This window comes from Takifugu flavidus, chromosome 6 (genome assembly GCF_003711565.1).
Source record: "Takifugu flavidus isolate HTHZ2018 chromosome 6, ASM371156v2, whole genome shotgun sequence".
Lineage (NCBI taxonomy): Eukaryota > Metazoa > Chordata > Actinopteri > Tetraodontiformes > Tetraodontidae > Takifugu > Takifugu flavidus.
In genome coordinates this window covers 9,400,557-9,426,062 of record NC_079525.1, presented here as the reverse complement: position 1 = coordinate 9,426,062, position 25,506 = coordinate 9,400,557, and the positions used below count along the sequence as shown (strand labels likewise).

General features: G+C 46.0%; 2 protein-coding genes and 1 long non-coding RNA gene across 4 annotated transcripts; all 3 read right to left on the bottom strand.

Annotated features, from left to right (window-relative positions):
• Positions 1 to 1,747: 1,747 nt before the first annotated feature.
• Positions 1,748 to 12,269, bottom strand: spock3 (SPARC (osteonectin), cwcv and kazal like domains proteoglycan 3). 2 transcript variants are annotated; one of them, XM_057036071.1, is made up of 11 exons: positions 11,991 to 12,269; positions 11,729 to 11,851; positions 7,535 to 7,574; positions 6,406 to 6,514; positions 5,720 to 5,828; positions 5,530 to 5,638; positions 5,336 to 5,443; positions 4,872 to 5,096; positions 4,257 to 4,319; positions 3,640 to 3,777; positions 1,748 to 3,545 (listed from the first exon to the last, which is right to left on the bottom strand). In XM_057036071.1, exons 2-11 carry the CDS (start codon positions 11,849 to 11,851, stop codon positions 3,388 to 3,390), a joined length of 1,182 nt encoding a protein of 393 aa, XP_056892051.1. In that variant the 5' UTR covers positions 11,991 to 12,269; the 3' UTR covers positions 1,748 to 3,387. The 2 variants fall into 2 exon arrangements, with proteins under 2 accessions (XP_056892051.1, XP_056892052.1); XM_057036072.1 differs by having other exon boundaries at positions 4,872 to 5,093.
• Positions 9,331 to 11,721, bottom strand: LOC130527571 (uncharacterized). The gene is made up of 2 exons (XR_008951072.1): positions 9,997 to 11,721; positions 9,331 to 9,946 (listed from the first exon to the last, which is right to left on the bottom strand). It is a non-coding gene; the product is annotated as an uncharacterized LOC130527571 (long non-coding RNA).
• A 6,154-nt stretch (positions 12,270 to 18,423) lies between the features above and the next one.
• On the bottom strand, positions 18,424 to 19,909 carry LOC130527521 (uncharacterized). Its single transcript, XM_057036149.1, has one exon. It carries the CDS (start codon positions 19,897 to 19,899, stop codon positions 19,180 to 19,182), a length of 720 nt encoding a protein of 239 aa, XP_056892129.1. The 5' UTR covers positions 19,900 to 19,909; the 3' UTR covers positions 18,424 to 19,179.
• Positions 19,910 to 25,506: the final 5,597 nt, after the last annotated feature.

The following is a 25,506-nucleotide window of genomic DNA, read 5'->3' as shown; positions in this document are numbered from 1 at the left end:
ACTGCCAGTAGAGATAATTACGCAAGCCAAAATCAGCACGAGTGGAAAACCAGCCAAAAAAGATCAAAGGGAGAAACTTGAAATGACCTCCACATGTAAAACCAGTCCTGTTTTGAGGGTTTTCTAATTGTTGCCACTGAAGTGCACCAGTTGTTAATTCCATGAACACCAATACAGCTGAAATTGATTAACGAGGCCCTCAGCTGCTTAACCAACCAGAAAATTATCAGACAGGTTTAATTCAATTCATGCCAGGCCCAATAAAAAAAGTGTTTCTTTAATTTTTGTGAGCAGTGTATTATCTTTACAACTCCTTTTGTATTTACTGAAAAACCTGTTCTTAATAGCACTTCAGCAGGATGTTTCATGAAATACAACCCTGTATCTTAGCTGTTATAAAAGTGGTTGTTTTTATTAGCAAGTCTGTTGTCCTTTTTGGGATACTGATGACAACCAAAGAAGTTCATTTTTCAGCCACTTTTCCTATTTTACAACTCCTCTTGATGCATTCATGAGTGTCTGGACTATTTATTCACCTTGCATGGCAGGTGATCATGTGATGCTCTGAACAGGAAACAATGATAATAGAAGCTGATAACAAAGAGCCTCAGCCATGAGACCTGTTCTGCTCCAGGGTAGACTGTTGCTGCTGACTCAGATGAGTAAGTTGATCCGTGTGTATGTGTGTTTGTGTGTGTGTGTGAGAGAGAGAGAGTGAGAGAGAGAGAGAGTATTGACCGTTCTACTTAATTAAGCAGCATCGTTCTGCCTCCTCAGCAGTGTTGACCTGCAGCTCAGATGCTTCAGCTTTGAGAACGTTCAACACTTCAACAATCGAAAGGCTTTATGTGCTGCTGTGGACACATAAACAGTATAAAGGAGATGAGAACACTGTCCAAAGATCTGTCTTAGAAGAGGAAAAACTACCAACAAGATAATCTTGGAGCTTTAAATCAATTTACGATCAAATGATGGTAAATGTTGGAACGTTGACCTTTATGTCAACATTATTTTTATAAGACAAAGGTGGCGGGAGTGCGACATAAGCACATCACACAAAACATGGAACTGATAAAGAAAATAACATGTAGCAGGAAACAACAGTACAGTGAGAACTTCCTGTCAAGACTTTGTCATCAGTCATTTGTCTCCTCACACAAGCAGAACCTTTTTATTGTTGGAATCCCTCCAGGACCAGACTGGAAATGAGATAAGCTCTCTCTGGTTGGTATAAACATGTGGAGGAAAAGTCTGTGGAAAAATACACATGCACACGTACCCAGGCAGATGCACGTTGTGTGAGTTCCTCATAGATGAAAAATAATGTCAAAAGTTTAGTCTTGATAACAGCTACAAATTTTGGTCAGCTCAAGGAAAATGTTCAGTTCTGGCACTATTTTACTAGTGTTTGTTGGTTTGGCTCTGCTAGTGTGTGTGTAGCATTGTTCATGAAATATGTAGCTGTTCTTCTACATAATGTAGTAACGTTCCCTCACACACAACATAACCTCTAAACAAGCCGTTTCTCTCTCACGTCACCATTAATATTTAAATGATGAAGGTTTAACTTGTGTTTATGGCGGTAGCACACTGGTAATCGTAAAGGAATTCTTCTTCATATGTTCTTGGCAAAAACACAAACTGTGTTTCTTCCAAAAAAAAGTCCAACCATGCAGAAATGAAACCACACACAGAAGAAGCGAAAGGTTAAGCCATCACAATGTTCCTACAGTAAACATCACAGCAATAATGGATCAATATAGGTTTTATTTCAGCAATAGATACATACACTGTAAGAAATTCTATTGTGTGATTAGCTCCAAACACCCAGAGCTGTAATGGTAGCGTGAGATGGGCTGAGAGGGGCTGCAGCGTCTGAGGACTTAGTTTGCACCAAACAGCTCTCTTGAAATGTTTGCCACCTCACTTATGGGATTATGTATGCAAGTCAGACCAGAAAAATCAAAATAAAGAAAGAAATATTTACCAGGTAGCTAGATGGCACATTCCAGGTATTACGATGATTTTGACTATATGTTGACTATATGTGAGGCCCAAGGGCACATCGAGAATTGTGACGCAGCATAGCAGCTCAGCAAATCCTAACTCTGCATCAACAGTCTGTGGGATTAGCAAGGATACACAGTCTGGGATGACTTCTAAACTCTGACAGTTACACGCTACAAGAAGTCAGAGATGACTAGGGACAAGTCAAGCAATGCAAAAGCATTGTCCTCCTTTTTGTTCTGAAGATAGATGTTTAAACAAAGACGCCCTGGAGCCAGTGCATTAATATAGAAGGTTTCAAACCCTGCAGAATCTAAGTCTTACTTGTGTTTGTCTACACATACATCTGTGGCTCTATACATCCTAATTTACCTTCGAACTCATCCAAACTCTGAAATGTGGCCCCTTTATGGCGACACATCATAGCAGGCCCAAGCCAGAGCTGCTCTTTAGACAGTGAAGCCACTCTTGTGCAGTGTAAAGGCAACCCCCCCAATTTGACCACAGTGTCTTCAAAGCGCTGTGTCTGTACAGCCATACAAGAGTTTCACCCTCGGTTTGGTCGTGTGCTCGTATCAAAGCCACAGACTCACATCTGGATGCCTGATGCACCACCATCCTCAAACCTCAAGCCACACCTCACACAAGCACTTTGATTTTATTTTACTCTCTTTGTTGCATTCAGGGGAGTTTTAGCTTATTTCTTCAGGCTTTCAGCTCAAATGGATTTTATATGAAAGTGCAAAACAGTTTTTACCCAAAAGCTTTGTGCACCATCGTGCCTATTTTTAGGATGGCCTCCAGTTCAGAGAAAGAAAATAAGATCATGCAGTGTTGTACACTCTAATGCAAAAACTTCTGTCGTCAAAAAAAAAAATCAGATCTTTTGTGTGGCTTGGATTCATTCCCAAACGACAGCGTTCCCTTTATTCTGCTAATGAGACATGTCAAACTCTTATCTAATCAAAGGGAGCCTAAAGGTTTATCTAGTTATCAACAGCCCACCTGCACAGGAACATGTGATGAGGACAAAGAACTGAAGATGAAAAGCTGAAGCCAAAATCTCTTTTAACATTGGGGCCAAACGCTGGACTGCTGTACAAGAACAGGACACAGTAGAGGAAACAGACTTCCAATGGAGGGACAGATCTTTGCCCGGGACAAAATCCAAAGTACTGGATTGGCTGACGATTAGTCCAAGTAATATTGTCTTGTTAGGGACATTGTGACTTGCTGCCGGTCAGCCTTCGGCAGGAAAGTTGTTCCTCTTTTTCTCTTCCAATTTAACAAATGAGACACAGAGTTGTCCATAGGATGAGCTGCCCAGAGACTCGCTTACAAACCTGCACTTTGATAGCTTCTCTTCTCATTTTTCCCAAATTACGCCAAGTATTCGTCATTGATATCATCATCATCCTCGTCTTCATCGTCCTCATCATCCAGAGCCGCCTGGTCACGGAGTACAAACGAGTCTTCGCCGTCGTCGGTGAACAGTGAGTCACCGCTGCCATTGTCTCCAGAAGACTCCAAAATCACCCCTGGATAAAGACAAAGATTCATCCGCCACACCTTCGTGAAGTGATGTGGTTGTGATCATGTTGTGCCGTCAAATATTCACGTCTTCCTTCCTACCGCAGTTTGTCGGTCCGTGAGTTCTTGAGCCTGCTATTTCGTTACCATAGCGATCCACACACCAGCACTGGTTGCTGCTGCTGTGACACTGGTGGGACCTGTAGTATCCGTCCTCATCGCAGGAAGGCAAATACTGACCTAGGAAACCAAAAGACACAGATGCGTCCTGGGAATTCCCGCAGGACAGAACCCCTCCCAACATCTCAACACTGTTGGACAACTTGGGGATTCTTTTTCCAAAAGTGTGAACCAGGGCGAAGAGGATTTGGATGCCTGATTAGAGATTGTTTGCTTTGATTTTCGCTGCTCTGAGCTACTGTAGAAATATATTTGAGCAAAGTTGAAAAAGCTCTCTAGATGGTTGACTCTGATGGTAAACTGCCGTAAAATAGTATCTTGACATTATATTTAATTTCCAGCCAAAAATTAAGAAAATAAAATGCCTTGAATGAATAGCTATAATAAAGGTGATCTAAGCGAAGACACAGGTATATATTTAGGATCTCTATTTCATTTTGAATTTGCTTTAAAAGGTCAGTTTTAGGAGCAGCAGCTGGTTCCTGTGTAAACAACACTGGTAACAGCTGAAGAGCATCTGTGTGGTGTTCTCATCTCACCAAGAAGTTTCTTCCCCACTTGTTGTTTGGTGATGCTGGATAGTTCGGCTTTACAGGGTGACTCTGAAACAGGACACATGTGGTGGCTTTAGGCAGTAAAACGCTGATTTTTTTTAAGGGAACGTCTGCTGAACCGTCTCTGTTTGTGGGAACGTCTCAGTTTGTTGGAATGTCTCAGAGGGTACGTCTCTGCTTGTGGGAACATCTGTGTTTGTAAGAATATCTGTATTTTTAAGAACGCTTATTTGTGTGAATGTCTGTTTGTAAGAACATCTCTGATTGTAAGCTCGCTCTGTTTTTGGGAACGTCTCTGTGGGAATATGTAAGTTTATGGGAATGTCTCTGCGGTAACATCTGGTTTTGTTTGAACATCTCTGCTTGTGAGTACGTCTTATTTTCTGGGAACATCTTAGTTTGTGGGAACGTCTCTTTGGTCAGGTTCACTGTTCCCAGCACTGTGCAGAGCTGGACTTTAGTACCTCTACACTCTAACTAACTGCTGCTCATGAACACAGAGAACACAAACATTTTTTAGTTTAGGGAACTAAATAAGTTACACAGAAAATTTTATCTGACTGCTCATTTGAAAAGGAAAACTTTGCTTGGCGAAGTTACCTGTGTACCTCTGGAAGCAGGTGCACCATTCCGTACTGGTTATAAATTTGTCGGGGTGTATGTCACACAATTTGAAGAATGTGTCAGAGCAAGGCTCATTCCTGTCCAGGTAGAGGCTCTTGATTTCTGACTGGTCCAGCTGGAGGTCAAAGTTTGTGTCCAACCTGGAGAACATCCAGCCCAGAGGCTCTTTACAGAGGGGTGAAAGCCCAACCTCAAACTCCGCTAGGGAACAGGTTAAAAACAGTTCAGAGAAGGGTTAATTAACGTTATCATGCAGGTTTTACAGTTTCATTGTCTATGTCCTTTAATGCTGTTGCTGGAATGTTAGTTGCTCCTTTGGTTTGGAGATAGTCTGACAATGTGTGTCCAGATATCTATCCAGACCTTGGCCCTGCCACTTAACTCATGAAGGTCATTGTCCGGGTGGTGGGGTTTGAGAGGTTACAAAAGAGAATGCTTACTGTTCTTTTCTGGCTTCATCACTCTCTTGTGGTTGCCGTTTTCATGAAGGACTCTGAACCAGTCTTTAAGGCGACTCACCACCTCCTTCAGGTCCAACTCACTGCAAACTGAGGAGCAGCAAAACCAAGTACAGACCAGATAAGGAACCGCGTTGTGGCATCAGTAAAGTGCAGTCACAAATACAAATAAATACCCGTCTTCTCCGTAGAGCTCATCTGAAGCTGAGCAGGACAAGGACACATGCCAGGACACCTGACAGCAATCTTCTTTCCTGTGATGCATGCTTGGTAGTCCAATTTACACTGAGCCACAGAGACAGAGGACAGATCAGAATGATTAAAGGGTCCTTGTGTGCTCTATATTCAGTCAGTATGTGCTGCTACCTTGGTGGAGTAACTGTGACCATCAGTCCCACAGACAGGAGAAGGATGCACCACTGGACAAGGTTTGCAGCTGGATCCTGGACTCTGAGACCAGCTGGGCTCTTTAAAACTATGAAGAGATAGAAGCCATTTAATTACTGTCTCACACTCACACACATGCACACACACCACATCTGTATGTACATGAATCTGATTAAAGGATTTGATCTTATTGTCTCCTTTATTCTTTGCAAATATTTCTGATATTTTGTGCAGCAGAAATTATTTTTTTCTCGTTCCAACATCAATTTCAGAAATGACACAAGGATTAGGATTTATATGTGATTAATTTTATGACATACATTGTGTAATGTCATCAAGTTGGAGTAAAGATTGGGAAATGGGGTCATTACGGTGTTACTGCCCTTGTCCAGTTTTACAGGGGGACACTCTAGTACACAAACCCCGTCAACACACCTCCTGAAAGAACCAATCACCAGTGTGGTGTTTATCCCACTGCAAGATGACAGCAGATCTGCTGCTCATCTACATCTGGATTTTCTGCTGTCATCATGGAAACGTGGCAAGGCAAATTTAATGCACCGCTTCACAACGTATGCACACCAAAGATGTGTGTGTGTGTGTCCGTGTGCATGTGTGTGTGTCCGTGTATGTTAGTGAGTGTGCAGATGTGTGTGCGTCCTTACCTAACTCTTCTTTGGCTGACACAGGTAACAGTCTTATAATCCTCAGACACACACACCTTGTGGTGACCACATTTGATCTTATGACAGGGATCTTTGGCTGGATCCAAACCTTGAAACCAAAATACAGTTTGTGTTTGTGCCAATCACAAATCACAACAACACTGAGTGACCCATAAAAGGGAGCATACACATGTATTTACGGTATTTCATATCTTGGCTAGTTCAAGTGAATGTGTGTTTGTGTGTGTGTGTCTGTGTGTGTTTTGGGGTGTAATTCCACCTCCTGACACTTACAGTAAAGTGGAAACGTGTGCATCCTCTACTCAGAGCCATAAGAGTGTTATTTATCCTGACAGCTAAAAACAGATGGAACTGCTTAAAGAGGCTATTTGTGACCTTAAAGCAGCCGGCTTTGTTGGCCATGAGGCCTCACATGATGCCTCACATTTGCTTCCTCCCCAACGGATCTGGCATCAGATCTCACAGCAGACAAGCAACTTCTCAGCTGCTTTATCTGCATCCCTGTCAGGGACCATTTCTGACCTGCCACCATTCCTTGGTGTGGTGGTCTGAGCCAGGCTGGAGTCTTCAGATGATCTCAGAACAGTTCGTAAATGACCTCTGCTCTGAAAGACTTTTACAGTAATCCCTGAGCAGCTTTGGCAGATTATCCTGCTTCATCCCCCAACGCACGACCTAATGCTATTGTTTCGTTGACATCTCTGTCTGTGAGGTTGAGGATCAACTGATCACTGAGATCCAGAAGTTTCACATCACGTTGCTGTGATCTTATCACTCTATTTTCTTTTCCTGCATAAATTAGATAAACATATAATACTGTAGTTAACTAATTAAAGGCATCTTCTGTAAGCTTGTAATGCCATTGTTATATTTTAACACATTTTGCAGATATTTCTCCTTTTACGATAAATGGTTTTTTTTATTTTAAATCTTAACAGGATTTTCTAGTGAAGAGGGATGAAATCAATTTGAAATTAAAAATCATAGTAGTTTGGTGCAGTAAATTTAAAATTTAAAGTGAGAAGGTGAAAAATCTTCAATATCAAATGCCTGCTCATTCATAAAACAGGAAACGCACATTATTTAATGTGAGGGTCCTCAGACTCACCTTGATCAAATGGTTTGGAAGGAGTCCAAGTTCCAGGCTCCTACAAAAGGGTTTAACAATAAACATCAAACAGCAAAATAAACGTACAAAGTATTGAAAGATGTCAGGACATGACAAATACAGACCTCCACCTCCTTTATGAGAAGCATTATGGAGAGATACAGAAGGAATATTAACTTTGCTTAGAGTAATTTGGCATTTATAAATAAGGCATAATACATATTTAGATAAAATATGCATATTTGTGTTGATACAAGAAATGAGTGAAAACAGTAGCTGCTTCCTTTTTACTGCACGGATCCAGGTTTTCTCTTCTGCAACTTACAACTTCCCCTTCATGAGGAAGTCTGAAAATATGAAGCGGTTAGATGGTAAATTGCCTCCACCTCAGGCCAGTGTTGAGACACTGTGCTTGGGGCTCCTTCTCAGAGTTTAGTTCTCCACATGTTCACCATCTTGGACGTCGTACTTTACATCTAACTACAAATTCTATTAACAACTGCTGAGTGTTTGAAAGTTGTGCAAAGTTTGGATTTAGAAAGGAAGGAGTCACAACAATATAAAAGGAGCTCAGGAAAAGAAAAGTGTGTGTGTGTGTGTGTGTGTGTGTGTGTGTGGTTTTCTTTTAGCTGATTATTCCTCAGCTATCATGGGGGTATGCTGCATCCTTGTATCGATGCCAACAAAAAGACCATTATTCTCCTCACAAGTAACACAAACATATAATTGACCCATTCTGACCTTCGCTCTGGGGTAAAAGACCAAATGTCCAGTCGTTCCAGAACAAACTAGCTAACAAAAACTGATGTAGTAGTTAAAGGCCAACTTAGATCTATATCACAGCATGTTGAAACTGGTTTCAGTGGAAGTTTGGATAGTGTGCTAACCTAACAAAATGTGCTATGATAATTGAGACAGAGCAGTTAATAATGAGATCAATTATAAACTACTAAATGTGCTGTCTATGTGTATTTCATCCTTGATAATGATGTCAGAGTTTTTTTACAGGATCAGACAGCAGCTCTTCTGATTAGCTAAAATTTATGCATCCATCTGTCTTAAAGAACTGATGGCCTTTTTATTGCAACTGCAGATTTCCTAAGATTGATGTGTTAAATCAAAGATGTTAACTGTCAACCTACAAGATATGTTCTGACGTGAGGTTTAAATGAACCAATTCTCTAAATGTCTAAAGGAAGTTGCCCATCCCCTTTCTGTCACTGATGGACTGTACATTTGCACCAAGTTAACAAATGAAACTACTTTTTGTGTTTTTCTCTTTTACATTTTGTAGTGAATGTTTCTTCTTTTTGCTTTCGATGACATAAGCAGGTCCAACCAGTCTGAACCAGACATGCAAGTCTGAATCTATCACCACTCATCAGTTTCTCTGTACATCTTAATTCACATAATCCTGGTTAACAGTTGGGTCTAAACTGTATCACATGGTTCTGAGCTGATGAATTAACACGCAGCAGGCAGGGAAAGTGGAAAGAGAGAGAGAGAGAGAGAGAGAGAGAGAGAGAGAGAGAGAGAGCCTAGGGGCAATGTTATTGACATTTTGCAGCCACGTGACAACTGTGATGTCAGTCTCTGTGGTAGACTGAGGTACAGGCGGAGGCATTTTACCCTATGGAGTGAATGTGTATGTTGGAGCTGTGAAAGCAACCTAATGGAATAACTTTCCATCTATTGCAAATGCCACTGACTCTGAGGGATTTGCTGACATGGTGCTTAGAGAGGCTTCAGAACCTGCAACAGCAGTAGCTATAGTATTTACAAATGTGCTACAAATCCAAATTTCAAAACAGTTTTATTAATAATTGCCAATGTGCTGTAATCCAGATCTGAAATTATCCTTGACGTTCAGTTTTATCATTCATTACAAGCCTGCATTGATTGGCTTATTACTAATTTGCAAAGAGGAATATCACACAGAAATCTTCACAAGGAATTTGCGGACCACTGTAGTTCAGGATTTTACTAAAACATGTTCCTTTGATGCAATAAAAAGGGCAGTAACATGTTGGGAATGAGCTGGTGTTTGTCAACATAAAACCATTTACCGTATTTTCTGGACTATATGTTGTCCCGGAGTTTAAGTCGCACTAGTCAAAAAATGCATAATAAAGAAGAAAATTAGATATATAAGTCCTACTGGACAATAAGTCGCATTTTGGGGGGAAATTTATTTGATAAAATCCGAGACCAAGAACATACATTTCATCTTGAAAGGCAATTAGCAATACATTAGCATGGTTTAGCAATAGCGTTACGGTATGCTAACGTAACAAATTCAGCTACATGACCCACAACGAACTGAGTACGTGTCTGCTTTGTTAACGTAACATATTAACAGTTATTCAGATAACTATAGCATAAAGAACATCCAAGAAAGTTTACCAATCAAGTCTAACTCCATAGACGAAGCACCGCTTCTTCTTCTGCGTCGCTAAAGGAACTCGTTCCTCAAGTACACACGCCTAGAGCGCCCTCTTGTTGTTGTCAGTGTGAAAATAACGAACATGTGAAATTCATAAGTCGCTCCGGAGTACAAGTCGCACCCCCTGACAAACTATGGAAAAAAGTGTGACTTATAGTCCAGAAAATACGGTACTACAAATTTGTGGTTTCGGAGGAAACACAGCTATGAAAACATTCACTTCTCCTGTGACATTTAATGCACAACATTGCAGCAAAACAGTCAGATTACGATGGCTTCTCTTAACAAGGTGGGTGTTGATTGTCTGCTGTCTGTGATCTACACCAGCATGACTGTTCCAGCCTCTAAATGCACACAACAATGCAGCACAAGTCTGAATGAGGAGCAACATCCTGTAATAACCATGTAATAATAAAAAACAGCTTTTTGGTCCATCAGGCAACACACCAACAACTTCAGCGTCTGAGATGGAAAAGTCTGGATGAAAGAGTAATCTGATTTCATCTGTGTTTTCTCATTGGCATTGAATACCCCGATAAAGCAACGCTGAATTTAAGCATTTCTTAAGAAACTGTTCTTCACTTTAATCTCACTGAATCATCACTCTCTAGTAGAAATAAATTAGTTTCCAACATGATCATCTGAACCTTTACTTCACCAAACAACATTTTGTGTAAATGTGTTGTGATTTTTCTTACGAGCTATTAAAGAATGTGGCTGCTATGATGAGCACATCTGAGGAAATGGAAAGTTCTTTACATATAAAGTTGATTATTCAGGATCTAGACTCTACGCCAGCGGAGGACAGAATGACTCCTATTTGGAAATGATAGGGTGAAATCATCGGTGCTTTCTGGTTGTATTCAATGAATTTTGGCATGCTGTAAAAGTAAAACAGTAAGATTGTAGGAAGAGCTCCTCTAGACTGGTCTTTTTGGTGTCAATAACTAGTTTCTGCCCAGCAGTTTCAGAACAAGAGCCAATAAAATGGGATCATCATAAAACCGTTGCAGATAATGATGCCTTCAATGTCCACTAGAAAGCCCATATAGGACACGTCCCCTGTGCACGTCTGAAACAGTGCACAGTGTCCTGGTGCAACATTGGTCAGAGCAGGAATATTAAACACTTTATGGACAAAAGCAGGCTGAGAGTCTGCAGCAGTCTGCAACACACAGAAGCATAAAATGACAATGACGGTTGACGGAACCACACACACACACACACACACACACACACACACACACACACACACAGCAACTACTGGATGAGACAATATCCCTTCAAGAACTTTTCAGTTTAAAGTAGTCTAATTTGTAGCCTGTAGATGTTCCTAATAGGATCTTCTGTGGCTGTTGTCATGGTAAATTCAAGTAATACCCTCTACCTGGCTTTATTGTCTTCTGCCAGCACCTTGTGGCTGACATGTCTTCTCAGTCTAGCTCACAGGCCAGAGGTACAGAATCCTTTCCCCACTCAGGTACGACTGTTATTATGCCCCACTCGGGAATTTGGTGGTCTCCAAGCGATGTTCACTTTTATCCCTCCGTTCCGAGCAGAGTCAGGGAAATAATCCTATTGACGTGACCGTGTTTACTGAAGCAGGTGACAAACACCACAAAGGGCCCCGTGACGCGTTGCTGGGACATGGCGAGGTAACAAGGAGCGCATGATCGCGACCTAATGAAGATGGGAGGAACGGCCGAGCTGTGGGGACGCTGTGAAGAAGGATCAGCCAAAATGCAACTTACATCTCTGAATTTGTCCCATCTTCCCGTGAGCCACTTATCGTCCAAGAAATTACCGCTGTCGGAGCGACCGGAGACGCGTCCGAAGGCGACGGCGCACACGCACAGCAAGGCGACGCTCAGCATCTGCGGGTGCACAACAACACCGAGATCAGGCTGGAGGACAGCGCGAAAAAACTCCGCATTTGGTAATCCTGTCGGGGGCGCACGAGGGAGGAAAACTGCTAATAAAAAAAATAGTGAGGCGGAGGCGTTTGTGTCCTACCTTGTCTCGGAAGCAACACTCCAGTCTGACTGCGAGCCCGCTACTCTTCTCCGTCACCAGTAATAGCGGCCCCTTCCCACTCTCTCTCTCTCTCCCTCTCTCTCGCTCCGTCTCTTGCGCTCCCTCTCTTTCTCTTCCTCTCTTTACGTCTCCGTCACACTCCGTCCCCTCTCTCCCCCTTTCTAGTTCTCGCGCCCCCTCTCCCTCTTTCGCCGGCTCTCTGCACCGTTTGTCAGTGTGCAGCGGAAAACGTGAACGTGCATCGCACTCGGACACTGCGTTGTCCAGTAATGCTGCAACATAGAAATATGAGATCCACTCTTACTGATATAACTAAGCGAAAACTCAAAAGCGTGGCTGTATATAGAGCTGCATGTTCTCAAATACTTCCTGTTATTAATGCAGCAGATGATTCCTCCTGCGGACAGATGTTAACTGAACAATAAAATCACCGTTAATGGAATTAATCATGTGTCAGTTTATGCTCAGCATCCAGGAATTCATAGTTTTATTTCAGAAAAGCTTTCTTCATGAAAATTTAATATTAATCTCATCAGTTAATTTGTCTATTTTCTCTTATATTCTTTCTCCCGTGTTGTTTTAAGTGCTCACCACTCTGAGAGAGACAATAAAACATGAAAGTAACATGAAACAGGCTCAACAAAAACGTTGAAGGGCTCCAGTTTGAAAATATGACTATTATCTCCAGAGAGACTGTAGAAACCAACCTTGACCTCGATTTCCCATACATATGAGGCTTTGTGTATTCGTGTGTGTGTGTGTGTGTGTGTGGGAGGGGGGGCGGGGGGGGGGGGGGGGGGTCTGTGGGTGGGTGTGTTGGGGTGTGTGGGCGGGTTGGTGTGTGTGAGAGCCCACTGGGTTCATACATTATTCAGTCACCAACAAATACACAAAGTGGTCTCTTTCGCGCACACAGAAACACACACATGCTTACACACACATACATGCATGACCATATACACAAACTCCTGCTGACCTCTGATCAAACTTTGACACATCAACACATTACGGATTTTAAGGGGTGTCTGATCGTCAACACATTCAGAGAGACAACACATTCCTTCACCTGCTAAAGGAAGAAACAAGGGTAAAGACCTGAAAGGACAGAATCCATTAAGAGATTGGGGGGTGGGGGGTTCACACAGGTGAATCCCCTGATCTCTTCCAGAGTTCCAACAGACCATATTTTTACCTGAACTATCTTTAAATTTAAAAAAAGGATGAATTATAAATGCCCCAACTGGTAGATTAAATGGATCAAACTAAAATATATATTTCAGATCTTGGACTGTTGTCTGAGGGTTTAAAGCTTTTCCGGAAAACACCAAGAACAAGCTCCTACTACTGCTACTAGTACTACTACTACTACTACCACCACCACTACTATTGCTGCTGCTACTACCACTGTTACTGCTACTACTAGTAATACTACTACTACTACTATGGCCACTGCTGCTGCTATTACTACTAAAACTACTACTATGGCTGCTGCTACTATTACTGCTGCTACTACTACTACCATTGTTACTGCTACTACTACCATTATGCTGCTGCTACTACTACTACTACAACAACTACTACTATGGCTGCTGCTGCTACTACTACTACTACTACTACTACTATGCCTGCTGCTACTACTACTACTACTACTGTGACTACTACTACTGCTACTACTACTACTATTACTACTACTACTACTACTGCTGCTGCTACTACTACTGTTACTGCTACTACTGCTGCTATTACTGCTACTAATACTACGGTACTAGCACTAGCTGCTACTACTGGTACTGCTATTACTACTATTACTAATACGGCTGCTGCTACTACTGCTGCTAATGTTACTTTTACTATTGCGACGAATACTACTACTACTACTACTGCTGCTACTGCTACTACTACTGCACTACTGCTACTACTACTGCTGCTACTGCTACTACTAATGCACTACTGCTACTACTACTACAAGTACTTGAGGAGACTTGTCTTTATCTTGTTACTATGTGTTCTACCATATGTTTCTGTTTTCTGTTAGAAGTACTTTAGAAGTTAGGAATGGTAGAATATTTAGTAAGTGTAATAAAGGTCCGTTGACCCTTCCTTGACATGAACGTTATTTAGACAGTTGGAGGCAGGAGGAGACAGTCAGACGGAAAGTGTTAAACCCCATCGTAAAATGTGACAGCATAGTTTACTGGTGTTGATAAGTTCCTCTGCAAGAAGGTGAACTTTGAACTGGCCATTTGGGAGACAACGGAGAACAAGGACTGTGTCAGCATCCAATGGGACTGGGAGAAGAAGACAAGGTCATCCAAGAAGAAGGACTGGATTGGACTGATTAGCATCAATAATTTACATATGTGTTTCTATAAAAGACTGGGTCAAGGGATAGTTAGGTTGTCAGACTTAATGCCCTGGCAATTGACTCTGTCATTGTAGGGTTATGAACTGGCCCGGAGCACTGTAATAGTTGTATCTTGAATTGGTTCTATTGCTAAATAGAAGGATCCACACATAGCTGACTAATTTTGTGTCTGGAGCCAAGGAGGAGCTGAAGACTGTGCAGAGGGAACTAAGGAGGAAGATCAGACAGGAGAAGGACAACTACAGAAAGAGATGGAAAACCAGCTGCAACAGAACAATATCTGTGGGGTATGGAAGGGACTGAAGACCATCTCGGGCTTCAAGGAGCAGAAATCCCAACCTGTGGGTGACCAGGGGTGACCTGAACTTGTTTTTCAATAGATTTGATCAGGTACCCACCCCTCCCGCAGCCCAGTCTCCTCTGCTGCAACCCAAGCCACTGTCTGTGCCCGCAATTGACTGTTCCTCCTGTCCCCCCTCCCCCTCTCTCATGACCTTCAGCTCGCACATACCTGACACTTCACACTCTGGCCCATACCCTTCCCCCCACCAACACCTCCCTGCTCCAGCCTGTCCCTCACACCACACCAGGTGAGGATGTCCCTGAAGAAGAACAGGGCCAGGAAAGCGACGGGTCCGGATGGCATCAGCTCCAGGCTCCTGAAGTCCTGCGCAGACCAGCTGTGTGGGATCTTCAGTCACATGTTCAACCTGAGCCTGAAGCTGCAGAGTGTGCCACAGCTGTGGACGTCCTGCATTGTCCCAGTGCCGAAGACACCGCACCCTAAGGAGCTCAACAGTTACAGGCCGGTAGCTCTGACGTCTCATCTGATGAAGACGCTGGAGAGACTCATCCTCGCCCACCTGCGCCCACTGGTGAGCTCCCTCATGGACCCGTTGCAGTTCGCCTACCAGCCGAGCATCGGGGTGGACGATGCCGTCATCTACCTCCTCTACACCTCCCTCACTCACCTGGAGAAGGCTGGAAGCACTGTGAGGATCATGTTTTTTGATTTCTCCAGTGCATTCAACACCATCCAGCCCAGACAAGCTGCAGGTAGCTGGGGTGGATCACCACCTCACAACATGGATTTTGGACTACCTCACACAAAGACCACAGTTTATGAGGGTGAAGGGCTCTGAGTCAGATCGTCTTCTCTGCAGCACTGGTGTCCCGCAGGGAACAGTTCTGCCTCCTTTCCTGTTCACCCTCTACACCACAGACTTTTCACACAGTACATCTTCATGTCACCTCCAGAAGTTCTCTGACGACTCTGCTGCTGTCGGCCTCATCACTGATGGGGATGATACGGAGTACAGAGGATTTATTCAGGACTTTGTGGACTGGACCCTGCAGAACAACCTCCAGATCAACGCTGGCAAAACCAAAGAGCTGGTGGTGGATTTCCGAAGGCGTAACAACCTCCCGCCTGCACCAGTGAACGTCCTGGGAACGAATGTTGACGTGGTGGGGTCCTACAAGTACCTGGGTATTCACCTAAACAATAACCTGGACTGGACAAACAACACAGACGCCCTGAATCTGAATCTAAATACATTTTGAAATTGGCATTTTTCTTCTTGAAATCTTCATTCAAAGAACACACGAATTAGCAATGACACACGAGAGGTATTGCGATCCAAAATACTAAAACTACTACTGCTAAAACTACTACTACTGCTGCTCCTACTACTACTATGACAACTACTACTACTGTTACTACTACTACTAATGCTGCTATTACTGCTGCTGCTACTAATACAGCTGCTACTACTACTATTAATACAACTTCTAGTACTACTGCTGCTGTTACTATGTACTACTACTATGGCTGCTAGTACTATTACTGCTGCTACTACTGCTGCTACTTTGGCTGCTGCTACTACTATTACTGCTGCTGCTACTACGGCTGCTGCTATGAAATGGAATTTGATTGTGAAATGTAAATTCTCCCCTATGGCCACCAGGGGATGAGAGAACGGGACAACAGGTCCTGAACAGAAGCGGACATCTTGGAAGCTGCGAAACACCTCCATCGTCCAGAGAAAAGTACCGTAGGAGCTACAATTGCAAAAGCTCTGACTGACTTTTTTGAGACTACAGACAGCAGGAAAGAAAGACTGCTACAGAGGAAGAGGACAAGCATACAAAGAGAGCCCTGCAGCAGAAACAACTGGCTCTCCACCAGAGTATCCTCCAACAGATGGTGCCAGACGACACGATGGAGGAGGCCCTCCACATGCCCCATCTTGAGACCCACCACAGACACGACAGCAACCACCGAACCAGGGGCAGGAAGACTCAGACACCTGCTACTACTGTGGTCGGAATGGACACTGGTTACAATACTGTCCCCAGAAAAGAGGAAGAGGGCATGGCAGAGGGTACCCGCAGGGCAGAGGATGGGGACACTCAGAGCACCAATTCCATTCGGAAGCATGGCAACAATTGGACTGACTAGAAAGAGAGGTGGAGCCGGCTAAGGAGCATCCAACCACGATTCAGGCACAGTATCACACCACACCACCACAGGAACATCCGCACGCAAACATGATTAACCTATTCGTGTATTCATCTATTGTTATGTTAGCTACTCCTGTAACCTTGGAATTTAAATGGATTTACATTTGGGGGCTGCCCCATTCAGAGTCAAGCATGCTATTACAATGGGCAAAAGGCAGAGTGGGCCCTGCTGCACATCTGCAAACAGATGACGCAGTGCACTGTACCGCCCATGTGGCACCAAGCCAGGACACAAATTATGAGCATTTCTACGCACAAGCCTCAGTCCACCTAACAACTGATACTATGTACTGGGATCCCATGGGCTGTGCTGTGTCTGTTAACTGGTCTGAGTGTGTCTGTCAACTGTTTGACGTTCAAACGCTGCAATGTCTTGAATCCAGCCACCCTCCTCCCCATCCCGGAGGAGGGCAACCCTCATGATTGCGTGGCGGAACGCTCGGTGTCTTGTTCCCCACGTCCTGACGTCATGGATCAACCTCTTATCAATCCTGATCTTGTTCTTTGTTGATGGGTCAGCATCCCAGGATCCGGACACAGGCCGGTGCAAAGTCGGTTACGCAGTCTGTGACTCCCGCGGCACTGTTAAATCTGCATCATTGCCGTCCAACTACTCTGCCCAAGCCGCTGAATTAATGGCCCTTACCAGAGCTTGCCACCTCGCAGCCAACCGGTCGGTTACCATCTACACCGATTCTAGGTACGCCTTTGGAGTAGTTCATGACTTTGGAGCATTGTGGAAACACAGGGGTTTCCTCAAGTCTGACGGTGCTCCTATCTTGAATAATTGGTGGCTCTTCAGGATGCTGTCCTTCTCCCCTCACAGGTCGCGATCTGTAAATGCACCGCTCACACTAATCTCTCTGACCCTGTATCTGCAGGAATCTCACTAATTCTCTTTCAGATATCCGGGCACAAGTGAAAGCAGCACTGCCGTCTCCAGCGGACCAACAACTCCATCCGTTGCATCCAGGGGACTACGTGGTGATCAAGGACTTCCAGAGGACCAGGTAGAACCAGGAAAGGTAGCAAGGCCCATTCCACGGAGTTCACGGAACGAAGGAATCAATCAAAGTAGCAACAGAAACTCTAGCAAAGTGACAACGAAAACTACAAACTAATAATCACCACAAAAGGGGAAAAAACGTCGAGAAAAGTTCAAACGAAAAGCAGTGACGAGGCACTGGTACAACTCACAGGCACAGAATAGCGCAAGGCGAAAACTGGAGATCAGAGGGTTGGAGCTAGACACTGCAGCAAAGACAACAATCCGGCACCGGAGGCAAAGAGAGGAGAGCTTAAGTAGCCGCCGAGTTAAGGTAACGAGCTGCAGGTGCGTCCTACCAGGCTTATCTGGGAATCTGAGATAAAAGTCCAGGTCTAGTTGCAGGTCTAGAATGAGGGAGCGGCCAATCCAGGCCGTACCCCTCCCAGTCGACCAGGTACTGGAATCCCCTTCCCCACCTGCGTACGTCCAGGATCCTGTTGATCGTGTAGGCCGGATGGCCTTCGACGAGGGGCCAATATACCTGGGGGTGAGTTTTCTGGACTCCGTCTGGAGGGGAAGATCGTGAGAGGAGAGCCACACCTGCTGCCCCATCTGGTAGTTGGGGGCCGGTGCTCGGTGGCGGTCCGCCAGACGCCGGTTGCGCTTTGCCGTCCTCCCAGTGCGGCCCGGGTCTCCCGCCACACTCGTCTGACCCGGCGGAACTGGGCGCGGACAGAGGGTACCACTGCGTTGGATTCCTGGCTCGGGAACAACGGAGGTTGGTAACCATGGTTGACCATAAAAGGTGACAGACCGGTAGCTGAGCTGATGAGGGAGTTGTGGGCGTATTCTACCCAGGGCAGGTGTGCAGCCCAGGAGGACGGGAGGCCACACAGCGCAGAGAGGACTCTAAACTCTGGTTCGCCCGCTCAGTCTTCCCATTGGACTGGGGATGGTACCCTGAAGTGAGGCTGGAGGTGGTTCCCAGGGCCCAGCAGAATGCCTTCCAAACCTGCGAGGTGAACTGGGGTCCACGGTCTGACACAATGTCGGCGGGATTCCATGAAGTCTAAAAACATGTTGTATCAGGAGGTTTTCCGTCTCCAAGGCGGTGGGAAGTTTAGGGAGGGGAACGAAATGTACCACCTTGGAGAAGCGATCGACCACTGTCAATATAATATTGTTACCTTCAGAGGGGGGCAGACCGGTAACGAAGTCCACAGCGATGTGGGACCAGGGACCAGGGAATGGGTAGCGGCAGCAAGAGTCCTGCGGGAGGCCTGTGTGAGGATTTACTGCGCATACACATGGTGCACGCAGCGACGAAGGTCCGGACGTCCGCCGCCATGGATGGCCACCAGAATTGCTGCTGGATGAGGGCTAGTGTGCGATGGACTCCTGGATGGCAGGCTATTCGGGAGGTGTGTCCCCATGAGAGCACTGACGACCGGGCGGACTGTGGGACGAACAGCCGGCCCGGCGGGCACTGGATCCAACTGTCCCTGGAGCGCTTCACGAACCTCCGCCTCGTCTGGCCAGTGGACCTCGCCCGGCACACACTCCGGATCCAGGACGGTCTCCCTGGAGGGCTCTTTCTCCTCCAGGGAAAACTGGCGGGAGACTGCATCTGGCTTAGCGGTATGTGATAGTGAAACGGAACCTGCCGAGGAACAAGCCCAGCGGGCCTGTCGTGAGTTCAGGCGGCGAGCGGTGCACAGGTAGGTGAGATTTTTGTGGTCCGTCCACACGATGAAAGGCTGTGTCCCTCCCTCCAGCCAGTGCCTCCACTCCTGCAGAGCCAGGACCACCGCCAGGAGTTCCCGGTTACCTACATCATAGTTGACTTCAGGTGGGGAGAGATGGCATGAGAAGAAGGTGCAGGGGTGAAGCTCGTTATCGGTGAAATGGCGCTGGGAGAGGACGGCCCCTACCCCGGAGTCCGAGGCATCAACCTCGACCACGAACTGTCGCTCCGGATCTGGGTGCATAAGGACAGGGGCATTAATAAACATGTTTTTTTAGTTTTTCGAAGGCCTGCTGTTCAACTGGAGACCAGACGAAAGTGAGCCACGGAGACGTGAGTGGGGCTGCCAGGCGGCTGTAGTTTCGTATAAATCGTCGGTAGAAGTTGGCAAAGCCTAAGAAACGCTGAAGCTGCTTATGAGTAGTGGGCACGGGCCAGTCCTTAACTACTGTCACCTTGGAAGGATCCGCGTGAAGCTGTCCCTTCTCGATCACAAAACCCAGAAAACCTACGGACGCGACATGGAATTCACACTTTTCCGCTTTAGCGTATAGCTTATTTTTCAGTAGTCTCAACACTTCCCGCACGTCGTTGACTAAACATTGAAAAACGGCAGGAGCATTAGTTAATCCAAAAGGCATTACTAAGTATTCAAAATGGCCTAGCGGGGTGCTGAAATCCATTTTCCATTCATCCCCCTCCCTGATTCTAATGAGGTGATAGGCGTTCCTCAAATCTAGTTTAGTGAACACCGTAGCTGTGTGTAGGGGGGCTGAAGGCTGAGTCAAACAGAGGGAGAGGGTACTTGTTCTTTACGGTGATGTCATTCAGTCCGGTATAGTCGATACAGGGGCGCAAGGATTTGTCCTTTTCCACGAAGAAGAACCCCGCCCATATGGGAGACGAGGAGGGACGAATGAGACCGGCTGCCACTGACTCCGTAATGTACTTCTCCATCGCCTCCCACTCTGGCTTGGCCAGGTGAAAAAGTCTCTTGGTGGGGAGAGTGGCGCCGGGGAGCAAGTCTATGGCGCAGTCGTAAGGTCTGTGGGGGGCGGGTAACGAGGAGGCAGAGGCCTTACTGAAAACCTGCTGCAGGTCCTGGTAGTCGGAAGGAACATGTTACGCTCGAGAGGACTGGCGGTCAAGTGTGGCGGAACCCCAAAGAAGGCAGACAGACACGGGAATTAAAAGTAACTCAGACGGTTTTAATGAAACAAAAAAAAAACAGGAGGGAAGAAACTAAATGAGGAGAGAGGCCGAGACAAACTATAGGGGGCGTGATGCGGCAGACGAACCAAGTCCGAGATCCAGGGGCGAGAGTCCGTGGGGGAGTCCAAGTGTCCAGAGGCCAGGGGAAATCCGTCCGAGGAAGGGGAAGAGGAAGAGGAAGAAGTCAGAGGAAGAGGGGCTAGGAAGGTTGCAGAGGAGCAGGGGGAGACGCTGGAGAAGGCTGGGAGTCGCAGGGAGTCGCTGGAAGACGCAGGGAGACACAGAGAGGCGCTGGGGGTCGCTGGGAGTCGCTGGAAGACGCAGGGAGACACAGAGAGACGCTGGGGGTCGCTGGGGAGCCTGGAGAGATGCTGGATCGACGGGACGTGTTGCCAAAACATCAGTTAGATCAAGCACTGGCCTGAGTGCAGAGGGGCCTTTTATGGGTGCAGAGTCGTTTGGGCGGATTGGGTGCAGCTGGAGGAGAGGGCCCAGGTGGTGGTGGTTGAGCTGATTGCACAGGAGGAGGTGGGGCCAGAGTAGGAGTCACAACAGAACATTGGTTAAATTGATCTCCTCGGGTGCTGGAGATGGGTTCGTGGGCCTGGTTGGCAGAGCGGATTTAAGGCAGTGGGCGTGGCAATGGTTACTCCAGTTGTGGATTGTGGCAGTAGACCAATCGATGTGGGGGTTGTGAAGCTTCAGCCAGGGGATGCCCAGGATGATGGAATTTAGAGGAGTGCAGATAACAAACATCTCTATGAACTCGTGGTGGTTGCTGGAGAGAATCAAATTCAGGGGTTGCGTTTTGCGCGTTACTAGTGTTAGAAGTTTACCATCTACTGAGTGCACCTCTTTTGGGGGCCGACAAGTCATAAGTGGGGATGCCATGAGTGTTAACAAAGTCCGAGTCAATGAAACTTTCATCTGCGCCGGAATCCACTAGCACCTTAGTAGGAACGGAGTGTTCGGAGAGATAGATCATACCTTGGACTTGGATCCTTGACGTGAAGGAGGAAGAGATACGGCTCAACTCGGTCCCTCTGATTTCTGGTGAACCCCGTCCCTTTGGCACCTCAGGACAGCGAGAAATATAGTGTGCCCGCTGCTCACAGTAGAGGCGCAGCTGGTGCTGCATGCGGCGTTGTCTCTCCACTGGGGTGAGGCGTGTCCTTCCCAGCTGCATGGGTTCGTCTGCTGGCGGCGTTGGTTGCTCCTGGGCGTAGTGGGAGGCTGCAGGAGATCTCGGGAAGGAATCAGGTGAGTAAAACTGGGTGTAGGTGTGGAAACGTCCCCTCTGCATCCCCTGCCGCTCCCTGGCTCTCTCCCTGATCCTATTATTGATGCGGATGGTTAAATCGATAAGGGAGTTGAGGGAGTGGCACTCATCCCGAACCGCTAATTCGTCCTTCAACTCTCCTGCCAGCCCCTTGAGAAATATGGCTTGCAAGGCTGAATCCCCCCACCCACTCTCCGCCGCCAAAATGCGGAAGTTTACGGCGTAGTCAGAGGCTGAGGAGTTACCCTGTCGGAGGTCTAGCCGTTGGTTCACCGCCTGTCTTCCTTTTACCGGGTGATTGAAAACCCGCTTCATCTCCTCAATGTACCTGGAGTACCTCAGCTCCTGGTGTTGTGTGGCGATAGCTACGGACCAGGCGGCGGCCTGTCCGGTGAGCAAACTCATTACGAAGGCGGTTTTGGCTTGCGGGGTGGAATAAGTGAGGGGTTGCTGGGCAAAAACCAACTGGCACTGGTGCAAAAACTGGGAGCATGTCCCTAAATCTCCTGAATACCTGCCTGGAATGGGGATATAGGGCTCACGTGGCTGTGGAGCAGGGTTGGTTGGCAGGCTGTCGGCTGGAACCGACGCGGCGGTGTCCGGTGTGCGAGGAAGCCATTCGTCAAGGGCCACCAGCTGACCGCTGAGTTGTGAGACGCCGCCCATGATGCGCTGCATGTGCTCCAACATTTGACGCAGAGCCGACTCCACCTGGTGAACCCGCGCCGCTTGCGCGGAGAGTGTCTCCTTCAGCAGGTCAGACTCTGCTGGGTCCATAGTGGCCGGATTGTTCTGTTACGGACAGTCAAGGACCCAGATGCAGAGTAAAAGAAAATGGTTCTTTATTGATAACAAAAATAGAAGGCGAAGCAGTTCACAGAACGGAGTAATCAATCAAAGTAGCAACAGAAACTATAGCAAAGTGTCAACGAAAACTACAAACTAATAATCACCACAAAAGGGGAAAAAAACGTCGAGAAAAGTTCAAACGAAAAGCAGTGACTAGGCACTGGTACAACTCACAACACTGGAGTCCGGCACTGGAGGCAAAGCGAGGAGAGCTTAAGTAGCCGCCGAGTTAAGGTAACTAGCTGCAGGTGCGTCAGCGGCTCAGCGCTCCCCAGGGATCGGCCCGCCCCTGGCTGCTGCTCCTGCAGATGGGGGAGGAGGGGAGAAACCCAAGTCATGACCAGGAACCGAAGCACAATGAAATGGAATTTGATTGTGAAATGTAAATTGAGTGCAAAAGGAAGGGTTGAAATGGAAATTTAGGAGAGCAGATGAAGTCCGTTTGCCACCTCATGCATTTGCAAGAAACAAAGGTTCAAAGGAGACCAACGTCAAACAACTGGGGGGGGGGGGGGCATTCTCAGTCATTCAACTTCTTGCGCCAGCCGGAACACATGCTGTGAAGGCACCAAACTCCTGCGGTGCATGCAGCGCACACCTACTGTGACGACGTCCTGTGTCCGCGCCTCAGAGGCGGGCCTTCGGCTATATAAAATCAGAACTGTGTACGCTTAATAGAGATCTCTCCGCATGCTTCGCATGTGTGTATCCTGACCGACTGACTGGAATAAACCAGCTCCTACGCAGTAACTTAGATTCATTGTTTACTTCTCCAAACGGCTAAAAATTCTGCGACAGCTACTACTACTACTAGTGCTCCTACTACTACTACTACTGCTGCTACTACTACTGTTACTGCTGCTATTACTGCTACTAATACTACTAGCACTACTGCTGCTACTACTACTACTATTACTACTATGGCTGCTGCTACTACTACTACTACTGCTGCTGCTATTACTATTGCTACTACTGCTGCTACTACTACTACTGCTGCTACTGCTACTTTTCCTATTGCGACGACTACTACTACTGCTGCTACTACTACTGCTACTACTGCTGCTACTACTGCTACTACTACTACTAAAACTACTATTGCTAAAGCTACTACAACTACTACTACTGCTGCTGCTACTACTACTGCTGATGCTACTACCACCACTGTTACTGCTACTACTACCATTATGCTGCTGCTGCTACTACTACTACAGCTGCTACTACTACTGCTGCTGCACTACTGCTATTACTAAAACTACTATTGCTAAAGCTACTACTACTACTACTACTACTGCTGCTACTACAACTGTTGCTGCTACTACCACCACTGTTACTACTACTACTACCATTATGCTGTTACTGCTACTACTACTGCACTACTGCTACTACTACTAAAACTACTATTGCTAAAGCTACTACTACTACTGCTGCTGCTACTACTACTGCTGCTGCTACTACCACAACTGTTACTGCTACTACTACCATTACGCTGCTGCTGCTACTACTACTACAGCTGCTACTACTACTACAACTTCTAGTACTACGTCTGCTGTTACTACTACTATGGCTGCTAGTACTGCTACTACTGCTACTACTGCTACTTTAGCTGCTGCTACTACTATTACTGCTGCTTCTACTACTACTACTATGGCTGCTGCTATTACTACTGCTACTACTACTACTTTTACTGCTACTACTACCACTATACTGCTGCTGCTGCTACTACTACTACTAACACTACTACTACTGCTGCTGCTACTACTGCTACTATGGCTGCTGCTACTATTACTGCTACTACTACTGCTGCTGCTGCTGCTACTACTGTTACTGCTACTACCACCACTATGCTGCTGCTATTACGACTACTACTACCAAAAGCAGGGGTTATTAAAATATGCTGACCTAAATTATGTATCAAAATGACTTTCTTGGTAACCTCCATCTTCCCTTCTCATCTCTTTTTTCTCTTTTTATGGTGTTAACACTTGAACATAAACATTGGTACCATTTTGTGTGGGGAAAAAAAGAGAGGAAAACTGCAGGAGAGAGATAAAAAACAAAGTGGCCAACAAAATGGTGGTGGTGTTGGCGGTGGTGGGGAATCATCCAGCTAGTCATTTCGGTTTCAGCTTCACTTCACTCAGAAACAATCACTGAAGAAGAGGAAGTGTTGGAGATGTGGAGAACGATCGGATCCATCAACCAAACCGAGACAGTGAGCTTTCTCCTCCCCCTGGTGGCGTTTGGGGGTTACTGCACCAATGATTTATCTGTATGTGAAGACAGAAATTACAGAAACAACCAGTGACAATGAAGTTCTTCTCAACCCAAAGACAACAAGAGGAAAACGTAAACAAATACAACAAAAATAACAAAAGCATGATAAAAGATAGATTGGGATTTGCTGCCACAATGCCTGATTAGAGGGACATCATTGTAAATAAAAGACAGAGGAGGGAATGTTGAGTTCCACTGGCAGCTGCACAATGACTGACTAGGCAGCCGGCTTTTATCAAAAAGGATGATTCCTGTTAAATG